Consider the following 12,538-nt stretch of genomic DNA (forward strand, 5'->3'; position numbering starts at 1 on the left):
CCACGAAGAATGTCCCAGGTTGAATCCTTTCCACTTCCAGATAGGGCTGAGAATGTCACCCATCTGAAATATTGAAGAGCTGCGGCCAATCAGTGTTGGCAACCCTGAACTTGGTGAACAAATTAAATTAATCAGTATAAGGCCGTTCTCTATGTTTCCATCATTATTACAGTGATGTGGCAACATATGTTTATTTCAAACAACAGCTGACTGTGATATAATATACTGCAAAGGAAAAAATGCTTTGCTAATCTAAACTGTGTGAATTGGCTCTATAAACCAATCTTAGTATTGTGGATGAGCACTGCTATTTTTTTTTTACCTTTTATCATTATATCACATCACATGTTTAAAAATAAGAGACGCTTAATAATAATTGCAGGGGATATATGTGGGCAGACAACATGATAACAGCAACTTGCTGCTTATCTACACTAAAGGTAAAACCAATTGAAGTTCCATACTGCATCCCTGTTATTCCACAGTAGTCCAAATGATTGAAGGTAATTTTTGCCTAAATGACATTCATCTGTATTCTCATGGTCCCCAGCCTGTCAGATAATCCTGCCAATCAGTGACATTTTCTTAGGCGTTTTTCACTGAGAATTGGATGAATGCCAGTGCAACACATTGGATGTAGATGACCAAGCTATCAACAGATGGCTGAATAAGCTTTAAATCATGCATCTAACTAAAACACTTATCTAATTTTAAGGAATGTGACCCCTTTCTCTATCCAAACAGATCTTAGTAATTTGGTTGCTGAAGGATATGAAAATTCCTTTAAAATGCTGCCTGAAGAAAATGTGCATTCTATACACATATTTTGTTACAAAGACAGAAAGTGCAAAGTATTATTAGCCTCCTTTAGAATGGCTATTCCTCCATTGTTTTGACAGTAAATGTATAATTGACCTTCATTTGTTAAAAACAAAATGCTTGTGAGATTCATTACATTTAGCATGTCTACCAGAGTCAGCAAGCATATGAAACAGCAAGGTAAGGGTATCTGGAAGAGACATTTTGGACCTTAATGGCAGTCAACATCTCTGTGCTTCCAGTGTCCCAGGTCTTTTAGTTTCTTTCTAACCAATCATTATTGAATAGCCAGTAAGTATACAGCTATATATATAGATGGATCATTACCAAAGACTGAACAATTTAAGTCAAATTAGTTATTCAGGTGGGATGCCATGTGAAAGTGATGCTGATGCAGATTTCAGGTCAGCTGTAACCCTGAACTGAATTGTCATATACGTACAATGTGTTGTCTGTCTTATTTCAGTAGATGTGCCAAATGCATATATGCATTTTCTGAACATGTTGGTCTGTTGCTTTTGGGTAGGGCAACCTACACACACACACACACACACACCACATATCAGCAATAGCTCTGCATACCTCCAGATATGCAAAGATACATTTTGGAAATTCCTTCTTATTGTTCTGGCCCTAGGGTTGAGCCCTCCTTTTTCAAGGGATTTAGAATGGGGAGAGAAATTGCTCTTAGGTGCAGCCACATACATACATACTAAATCATACACACTTCCACAGGAGGAGCTTGCTTCTAGAACTCAGAAATCTAGCTCAGAAGCCCTAGTGGAACCACAGTGTCCCTTGCTCTGTTGGAGACAACTATCACTAAAGCAACCTAGGCCCTTTCAAATGAGCCACCTCCTCTTAATGGGAGGTGCAGCTAGCTACTGAGATTGGGCTGCATCTTTCCTTTAAAGGCTCAGTCTAAGGGTGACAGCTGCTGAAGCATTCTTGCTCAAACAGTCTGAGTTCTGCATGGAGCTGTCCAGGGTACTATTTAAGCCTTGTCTTGATAGTGCTGAGGCCAACATTCAAAACAAAACACCTATATCTGATAAAAAAGAAGTAGGGATTCTATGATATCTGTTAACATCAACTTAGTTAAAGGCAATCGACTTTTAAATTCAGTAATATATAAATTAAAGCACAGATTTCTGTATTTGATACAATGCTCCTGGCAACAATTGCCCCTTGGGGTAGAAATCGAAATCGATAAACTTTTTAATCTGAGTAGGCTGAAAGTAAAGATCAAGGTTACCATAACTTCAATAATAGAGCTTCCAGTATGCTGATACCAACATAGTGTGTGCACACTCAGAGAATGACCTCCATACTATCCTAAATATATTCACAGAACCTTACAGAAAAAGGTAAAGGTAAAGGTACCCCTGCCCGTACGGGCCAGTCTTGACAGACTCTAGGGTTGTGCGCCCATCTCACTCAAGAGGCCGGGGGCCAGCGCTGTCCGGAGACACTTCCGGGTCACGTGGCCAGCGTGACATCGCTGCTCTGGCGAGCCAGAGCCGCACACGGAAACGCCGTTTACCTTCCCGCCAGTAAGCGGTCCCTATTTATCTACTTGCACCCGGGGGTGCTTTCGAACTGCTAGGTTGGCAGGCACTGGGACCGAGCAACGGGAGCGCACCCCGCTGCGGGGATTCGAACCGCCGACCTTTCGATCGGCAAGCCCTAGGCACTGAGGCTTTTACCCACAGCGCCACCCGCGTCCCTGAACCTTACAGAAAGCTTGGCCTATTGCTCAGTATCCAAAAAAAACCAAAGTGCTGCACCAACAAGCCCAAAAATCCTCTGCAGTGCCACAAATACAACTTAATGGTATAACGCTGGGAAATGTTGACCACTTTCCCTACCTGGGCAGTTATCTTTTCACAAGGGCCAACTTTGATGCCAAAATCCAGCATTGCCTGAGCTCTGTGAGCACAGCTTTCTCCCAATTGAATCACCGAATGTTTGAAGACCAGGATATTCACACGGAAACCAAAACGGTTGTTTACAAAGCCATTGTACTACTAACTTTATTGTACCCTTGCGAAACACGGACCACTTATAAATGATTATCGTCTTCCAAACAACTATTCTATTCCTAACTTAAGAATGGGAAGTGAAATACCGGTGGACAACAACAGAGGTTTAAAGATGTTCTTTAAGCAAATCTAAAAAATGTAGTATAAACACTGATAATTGGGAAACACTGGCCTATGAGTGCTCCAATTGGAGAACAGCCTTTACCAAAGGTGTTGTGGACCTTGAAGAAGCACGAACTCAGGGAGAAAAGGAGAAAAGAGCTAAGAGGAAGGCACGTTTGGCAAACCTTCACCATGGTCAACCCCCACCTGGAAACCTATGTCCCCACTGTGGAAGGACGTGTGGATATCCAGAACTGGCGTCCACAGTCACTTACAGACTCATTATTAAGACTGTTTTCATGGAAGACAATCTTACTCGACTATGAGGGATCGCCAAAGAAAAAGAAGAATTAATAGTTTAGGGACAGATGAGGAACCGGTCCTCATGAACATTCCTGAATTGTTGGGAAAGCTTAGTCCATGATGATCTCTAGCCTTTCAGCCTGGGCTAAATCTAATTGTGCTCAAGCACTGAGTGAAGGCAGCCTACAACTAGTTTTTGACAGGCAGCTGTGAACTCTCATTTAATATGTTTTAGGTAGCAATTGGGTTGAATATGTGTATGAGAATACATGGTTGCATCACGGTCTCTGACATGGTTAGGCTTCAGATGTATTTCTGATGGCTTGACTTTCATTCTGCACTGTAACAGTGAACATTTTTGACCCCATATTGTACTTCTATGTCAGGGACTGGACTGAGGAGTAATGCTGGGAGCCCTCCCCCTTTTCTGAACCTTCCCAGGGGCAGGAGGACAGTATTGATTTAGAACAGTGGTTTGCAGTAGGGCATAGTCCAGAGGGGAAAAGCTGGGAAATACTGAATGAGGAATGGCTAGAAGAACATACACCAGGAGAGAGACAGCTGGCAGATTCAGTGTCCTTAGATAGCATTCCTGATCCCGCCCCCCTTCACCTAAGACTAGATGGGCTTGGAAAGTGACAGAATAGAAAGTGCAATGGCAACAAGCTCAGATTACCCGATGCAGGAGTGACGTATACACTGGACCCTCTGGATACAAACTTAATTCATTCCAGGGGTCCTTAAGTACCCCAAAATGTCTGCAACATGAGGCGCCGCTTCTGTGCACATGCACAGTGTGATACAGCGCTTCTGCGCATACGTGTGCGGTGAAACCTGAACCATGTTCACAACCTGAAAGTTCTGTTATCCAAAGGTAACGAGTGATTTGCATTCCTTTGTCTCTCGCTGTGATTATTAAAGAACTTATCTGGTGAGAATGCTCCTTTCATTTGATCTGCTTAATTACTGCCACTGGGGGAGGGATCTGATTCCCTGAAGCCTGACATTCTACAGGTTGTAGTGAATTAAGCTTGATTGTTCTCTGCACCTTTTTTTAAAACTTTGGTTTTCTATAATATCTTTTTTATTGTAGGCCAAATTACTAAGGCCAACAGCCATTCTTCCTCATACCTCATTTTATTGTATCGTGCTACAGTAAAGTCACATAGCACAGTTGATTCAGACCACCAGGCAACCTCTATACACAGAGTGTAGGACTCTGCTTAACTTTTGTTAGAATGTCATCTTACACTATTTATAGGAATAGAATTTTCTCAAAGTATTGGTGTCAAGTTTATCCACACAGTGTTTTCCCTCCCCCAATTCCCATCTCATTCCTTGATCTTGACAAGTGGTGAGCTATTTTAGTTCCACTAAAAATATGAGCATATGCATATAAAAACGTGTAAAATATTTTCATAAAATATATGAACACTCCACGTTTCCTAAAACAGAACATAAACAGATACATACAACAATGCAGATTACTGTATAGAAAATGTTATATGCTAATACTTATAAAAATATAGCAGAGTGTGGGGCTTGACACCCTTTTTCTATTATAGATATAACACAAGAATGTCTGTGTATATTTTTTTCATATAACCAACTGGGCACTCTTTAAAAAAGTAAAACATGACAATGAATGTGTAGCTCAGACATAATTAGAAGCTCAGTGTAAGAGGCAGTCCAATGTGAGCCAAGCTCACCAGTGTCCAAAATGCCACATTTCGTATAGAAATCAATTTAAAATAGATTTCTCCTCTGGCCCTTGGTGTGTAAGAATCCATCCTTTATCATTATCTCCAGTTGTCACTGAAGTCAAATTAAATTCCAAATATAAGGGGGAAACAAGGTGTCTTGCATATATAAAAAGTCTTTTAGAAAAGCACATGATTTTATATCTATCTATCTATCTATCTATCTATATCTATCTATCTGGGACGCGGGTGGCGCTGTGGGTAAAACCTCAGCGCCTAGGACTTGCCGATCGCATGGTCGGCGGTTCGAATCCCTGCAGCGGGGTGCGCTCCCGTTGTTTGTTCCCAGCGCCTGCCAACCTAGCAGTTCGAAAGCACCTCTGGGTGCAAGTAGATAAATAGGGACCGCTTACCAGCGGGAAGGTAAACGGCGTTCCGTGTGCTGCGCTGGCTCGCCAGATGCAGCTTTGTCACACTGGCCACGTGACCCGGAAGTGTCTCCAGACAGTGCTGGCTCCCGGCCTCTTGAGTGAGATGAGCGCACAACCCTAGAGTCTGGCAAGACTGGCCCGTACGGGCAGGGGTACCTTTACCTTTTATCTATCTATCTATCATCTATATCTATCTATCTATCTATCTATCTATAACCAACCCTTCACCTTTGAAGCCTCCTACAAACAGTAGGAACTGGAGTAGGAACAGAATAAACAAATGAAAAAATGTATTATATATTTCCTTTATCTTACTAGGAGTTCAAAGACCGCTATGTATGGGGAAAATATGCTTATTTAAGAAAGCACCACTCTGAAAGGTGTATTGCCATCCTAAACAAAAAGAAGATCTTCTGGTAAATGGTACAACTACAGAGAGGATTAACAACGTGTGTTATGGCAGCTCAATCCCAAAGTAGCAAGGAGAAGGTTATGTATTATGCTATTTAAATTATAAAAGAAGCTCACCTGGCAAAAGACTTAATACGTCTGTGAGACAAGCTGATTGTGTAATTGAACACAGGGACGATTCATTGCTAAATAGTATGCTGAATTAATTTTACATTTCCACACAGTGTAAGCTTTAACCTGAACTGTGGAAGAAAGTGAGGGAAGAAATATTTGACTTACAGAAGGCTTATGTAATTAGAGAGGGGAATACATGCTGTTTAAGATAGAGCTGTGTGCAAAATGGCCTCTTGAAATTCTGCACCCTATTTGTGGTCAGAGAAACAGCATGGGGGGCGGTATTTCACCAAATTTTTCCAAGGGAAAATAAATTCTCCAAGTGTATCTCAGAATTCCCCCCATCCCTGCAGCTGCAAATAGCTACAGCAGCATCTTTGTTGTCAGCCTGGACATTATTTTTCTTTGTCTTCTTGGTAATGCATTTTATCTCTTTTGGTGATATGTTAAGTGAACACACTACTGAAGACTTCTCCTGTGGTTGTTATGGAAAGATTTTAAAGACATAGATACCAGTCTTTGGAGCAGAGAATAATAATAATAAGAAGAAATGATTTAAAAATGAGTTACTAGTTGTTTACTGTGGTGAGTAAGGCTGATGCCCACCTTTCCTGGAAATGTGATTTTTCTGGATTATAAATACACAAATACAGTAGTTTTCTGTGCCTCCATCCTTACCTAGTGGTAGAAATTCAAGTAATATTTTGTTGGCTAAGCTTCCTTTGGAAAATACAAATTTAGAGACTTGGGGGTGCCCTTGTAATAATCTGTGTATTTCCCTTGTAGTAACACACATATAAACTGAGTATTACAGGAACACAGAAATAATTACAACAGGCATAGGCAAACTCGGCCCTCCAGATGTTTTGGGACTGCAACTCCCATCATCCCTGACCACTGGTCCTGTTAGCTAGGGATGATGGGAGTTGTAGTCCCAAAACATCTGGAGGGCCGAGTTTGCCTATGCCTGAATTACACAGCCAGCCAGTAATAGCCTCAAAGCATCATGAATCCAGTAACCTTAATCTTTAAACCATTTTTTTTTGGCCTGGACAAGTCCAACATTTTTGGTTTAATATTCACTACTCACACCAAATTGGCAAAGTTTGACAAATAGCTCATTCTGGGTAGCTGTCCATTTAAATAGGCTGAGGGTGATTTGGGTTCTGTTTGCCCTGCCCATTTATGGGTTTTCATCTCCCACAGTGCTAGAATAGAGAGAAACCCCTGATTTCTGTACTAGAAAAAGCATGGCTCACAATGCTTGGCTCACAACTCTTTATGCTTCCATGGTGCTAGTTCGTTGGATTTTCATTTTACTTCTCATGTAGTATGGCTTCAAAATAGGCTGTGGCACCTGTGCTCAGTTTTTATAAAAACAAGCAACTGAAAAATTGCATCTGCGGAGGGGGACAAACATGAGAAAGTGACATTTCCAATTCCCCACCCCCACCCTGCTGATGGTCAGTTAAATGTTGCCATGGGTCTTAAATGCCACGTCAGTTGTAAAAGCATTTTAAGCATCTGTTTTAATAGATGATATCTGCCACCGATACAACAGTTTGTAGGTTTTTACTGGCGGATTAAATGTATTAATACCTTGGCCTTTTCTGGTAGTTGAAATGGATCCAGTTCTCGTGTGTATTTGATTACTTTTCCACAGGTCTGTTTGGGTTTTGGCAGGTGTTTTCATGTTGAGCAGATATAGCACAGTACTTTTGAGCTACTTTTCTTCAGCGAAGGACCACTGTTTTAAATTCAGGGGTGAGAAAACTTTTTTTCCCCAGCTCAGGGGCCACATTCCTCCAGGGCAGAGCCAGATGCAAAAAGTAGGTGCAGCCAGAGGCAAAACTGGGATGAACAACAAATGCGACTTTTGCATTCATGCCATGCAAAATTCAGTGGTTTCTACCTACCTACCTACACAAACATGTATGGGCAATCTATCTGGAAAATAAACTTATATTTCAAGGAGTTAGTGATCTGACTCGGTTGCCCTCTTCCTGCCTCTGTTCCTTCCTTCTTCTTCTTATCTCTTGTTAAGTTCTTTGATGACATGAGAACAGCCTTTAATGTCCTAATCAGTTAGGAGGAAGAGATAGTGATGAGAACCTTATTTGATATTGGACATTGTTTGGAGAAAGTGATGCATTGGTAAAGGTAAAGGGACCCCTGATGATTAGGTCCTGTCGTGACTGACTCTGGGGTTGCGGTGCTCATCTCGCTTTATTGGCCGAGGGAGGTGGCGTACAGCTTCCGGTTCATATGGCCAGCATGACTAAGCCGCTTTTGGCGAACCAGAGCAGCGCACGGAAACGCTGTTTACCTTCCCACCGGAGTGGTACCTATTTATCTACTTGCACTTTGACGTGCTTTCAAACTGCTAGGTTGGCAGGAGCAGGTACTGAGCAACGGGCGCTCACCCCGTTGCGGGGATTTGAACCGCCGACCTTCTGATCGGCAAGTCCTAGGCTCTGTGGTTTAACCCACAGTGCCACCCGCGTCCCTGATGCATTGGGGGAGTCATTTCACCACTTCTTGAGGGCTTCCAAGTGGCAGATTGAGGTGCTTGCATGGTATGTGTATATTGTTTGCTGTTTAGAATAAAATCTTTCGTCTTCTCACTCACTTGTGTTTTGTATTACTTCTGAATCTCATTTTAAAAGAACCACCTTGCATTCGGCAAGACAAAACACACACATTGCCATCCTCCCTTAAGGTAAACAAGAAGCATTATGACACTTCAAGTGCCATTCAAAAGTATTCAAGAAGAGTGCACAGCCTATTTGGGTTGTGGCCTGGGGACAGTGCAGAAAGCCAAACTGAGAGGGTTCTTGCTTTAAGTCACCTGATCTTTCATGTACTGTGTGCATGCGTAACACATATTACACAACGAGCAGTATATTTTCGGTGAATTACATAATTTATTTTACCATTCCTGACTTCTGTATTATATTTATATTCCAGCATAGCCATGAGTGTCGTTAATTGTATATCTAAAATAAAACTGCTCAAAGTGTAAAATGTGAACCGCTTATCCTTAGAGCTTTTTTGTTCTAGTTTAATTAGAACTTGCTATTTTAGTGATAGCACTCATTATCCGCATTTTTCCTCATTAGAGTGAATGCCGCTGTAGACACCACTGAGTCACAAATCATCATATGTTTGCACTGTGCTCTTAAATAATGACCTACATATCACTTCTTTTAAAAAAGAAGATTCCATGGCAAGCAGTTCTGTTACATCACTGCAAGATGTAAGCAGCAGTCTGCATTTGTGTGTTTGAATATTTAAACTGATTTTTGAGAGAGAATACCAAAATATAAGGGCCAAAGTGGCAGGGCAGAAACAGCTATTTGTCCAACCCCTTCCACCTAACCCATACAGTTTTGGCTGGGGTGATTTTGCAGCCAACCAGGATCCAGGTAAGGCATATGTGGGAGGCACTGTGCTTCATCCCATCACTGGCTGAAGCCAGATGAGCCATTTAACCTCATTCTGCTCCTAACTTAGCCCTCTTTTGCTGCTGCCTTTGGTAGGATGAATTATTTGCAATGTACGGTACTCAGACTTGTTGCTGCCACCTTCTGGAGTGTTAATATTGCAGCATTTTCAAGTTTCGCATCTTTGTTGAGCACATACTCTCTAGCTACATCCTTTAATTAGCCATGAACAGGCCAAAAGACACAGACTTTCATTTGCAAATAGACGCCTTGGGAGGAAGAGAACTTTCTTCAACTGGAGGGGGCGCATGCTAACCTTTGTTTTTTTCTGTGTTGCTTATGGTGACGCTGCTATTATTTCTTCACACACACTACAATACAATACAATACAGTACAGTACAGTACAGTACAGTACAATATAATATAAATATGGAATGTTTAATTCACTTTCATACTTTTGAAAGCCATATATCGCCTTGTGGCACTAATACTATTTAAATATCCTTACCTGTAGCTGACCAATTTATTACTTCCCCTTTATAAATGTGCACAAGAGTAAAAATGTGAGCAAAACCCCCCACCAGTATGCTTATTTTGCACAAAAAATAATAATCCAATTCCCTGTTGCACATTAGCAGTAAGAACAAGTTCTATACTTTCTAGTAGTTACAGATGCGCTTCTAAGACCATTTCTCCAGAGCTTGATGTGGGTGTGGATGTGGGTGTGGGTTCATTATAGATGAAAACAAAGCTGCACAATACATCAAATGTGTTACAAGAAATCCCTGGCTCAGAAACATCTCTTCAGTGGGAAACACCTGACACACAATAAAAAGAAACTTCACAGAACTTTTGCAAACTTCTGTTCAGTGCACATGAATGCTCTCTGCATTCATTTCCATAGTGTACATGAAACCTCACCACAACCACTAGAGACAACATAGGCCAGTGTCTGTCCACAACTTTAAGAATACATTTAAGTCCCTGTGTACATATTGGAAGTACTGAATTCAGATTCTGATATACAGCCTAAGTGTTAAAATGAATGAGGATTTCTTCACCCTGCTTTTAGTACATTTTGCAGCAAGCAAGGTGACCACACTGTGGATAATAATTTGAAAATGCACACAAAATTTGTAAAGCATAAAGCATTAAACATTAATGCCAAAAGACGTAAAGTCAGCAAGAGCAAAACAGGAAAAGTAGCAATGAAAATATGCTTGTCTTTGAAATAATTCAAACAACAACAACAAGAAAAAGCCTGCACCTTTTCAGAATAAATGTAACTATGTGGACTGAAACTAAGGCCCTGGTTGGTGGATGTACCAAACTAATCCCAGCTAGCAAGAGTATCCAAATGGACCAAAAGTGGTATTTGAAGCAGCCTGGTTGTAGGCTATTTTTGTTAGCTTTGCAGGAAGTAGCAGTGGGAAATAATGGCCATGATATAAATGGTCAAAATATGAGGCTGGTCAACCCAGCATTGGAACAGCAAAGTTATGACATATACAGTAAGTGTTTTTAACCACTCATGCAAAGCAAGCATGCAGGAACGACACAGTATGTTCACCAACTGGAGAAGGCTTCACATTTAAAACAATTACCATGGCAGAGGTCTGCCACTCCTGGGCACTGTCTTCCTATGTAAATCAAGCCCTTTTCTCCACACCAAGTGGTGACATGAAGAATACCACCCAATCTGCACAGTAAGCTAGTGCATGCAAAAGGCTTCATCCATGGAGACTGTTGCTATGTGGATTGCTATTTAAAGAGGTCTGCAGAAACACAGCATCATACTGCATTTATATACATCTGTAATAAGACATCCTCACTCAGTCCTCACTCTTTGGTTACATATTCCAAGGATATCCTTGTATCTGGGATACAGGGAATTGAGTGAAGTGTAGGACTGAAAACACATACCACGCTCAAAACCAATGCACCAAGTCTTTTTTGCAAGAAATACAGTACATGACTCTCCTTTATTTCCCTTCTACAATATTTTTCTTTCAGAGGGGGCAGTTGAACAATGAGGCAACTGAATGTGCTATCTGCTATATTGTCCCCATTTTACATGTTACTGAAATTACCAAATTTGTTTCTGAAACACAATAAGCTTTTCTATATAAGCAAGAGTAGTCAGACATTAACTTAACAATGCTTTCCCCCCGGCACTTGACAACCGTTTCTGAAGAAGAGAAAATGTAGAGAAATAATGGCAACTGTGATTGTTATAGCTGAAAATCAGGAGAAACAGATCATTTGACTTTCAACAAGCATCAATCCATCTCTTTGCCATTATGAAAAGTAGAACACATGTGGATATTAATTGCTGCGAACCACTAATTGTTCATGAAACAGAAGACTTATAAACAGTATAAGCGTAGCCATGAATAACTTTACCTCACTTTCAGGTTTCCTTGCTGTGGTTGCCCATCATAAACAGACAAAATATCAAAATCTTCTTCAAGGGCAAACGTATGAAATGATAATTGTATCCTGTTACGTTCTCCTGTGATAATGATCCATGTGCAATTGGCATAGTTTGGATAGCCATGAGGAAATCCTGGGCTTTCTATTGTACCATTTGGACCCTGTACTAACCCTCCACAGTTCTGACCTGAAAAACAAAGAGAAAGAGAGAATAAAAAAAGTGAGATCAGCTGTGCTTTCCAATTTTAATATTTATTTTTACCTAGTTTTAAATATATATATTTCTAATTATCATAGGAAACATGAAAAGAAATATTGAACACTCAGCATTCCATGGCATGTCAAACCATCTAACAGCATGTTTATTTGAACAGTCCTGAGTGAGATATCTAACAGATATTTTTCTTTAGTATAAGTTTCAGATTAATTTGTCCTTTTCTCCTGTACCCTTGGAGTTACAGTAGGATAATGTATTTTTTTTAAAAAAAATTAAAGCTTCAGAACCTGCTTTCTGCAGTGGTGATAGAGATCTTAGCTATACAACTACGTGCAGATGCCTCTGCGAAGGGAGTGAAAATAGGAAATGTTGAACATCAAGTTAATATGTTTGCGGATGATGGTGCAAAATCCAATTGTTGTGCTTCAGTCTTTGAAAGAACATTTAGAACAGGCATGTCCAAAGTCCAGCCCGGGGGCCACTTGCAGCCCCCGGGCTAGTTTCAAACAGCCCCCCCCGGCAA

At 40.9% G+C, this 12,538-nt stretch overlaps 1 protein-coding gene across 2 annotated transcripts in view; it reads right to left on the minus strand.

Moving 5' to 3' along the window:
- Positions 1–12,538, minus strand: part of CSMD1 (CUB and Sushi multiple domains 1) — a 949,519-nt gene that overhangs the window by 735,826 nt on the left and 201,155 nt on the right. For both annotated transcript variants that reach the window (XM_053380819.1, XM_053380818.1), the window contains exon 2: positions 11,769–11,985. In XM_053380819.1, coding sequence (XP_053236794.1) covers positions 11,769–11,985 — 217 coding nt within the window. The remainder of the gene's footprint in view (positions 1–11,768; positions 11,986–12,538) is intronic.

The sequence above is a fragment of the Podarcis raffonei genome, chromosome 3 (genome assembly GCF_027172205.1).
Source record: "Podarcis raffonei isolate rPodRaf1 chromosome 3, rPodRaf1.pri, whole genome shotgun sequence".
NCBI classification, from domain to species: domain Eukaryota; kingdom Metazoa; phylum Chordata; class Lepidosauria; order Squamata; family Lacertidae; genus Podarcis; species Podarcis raffonei.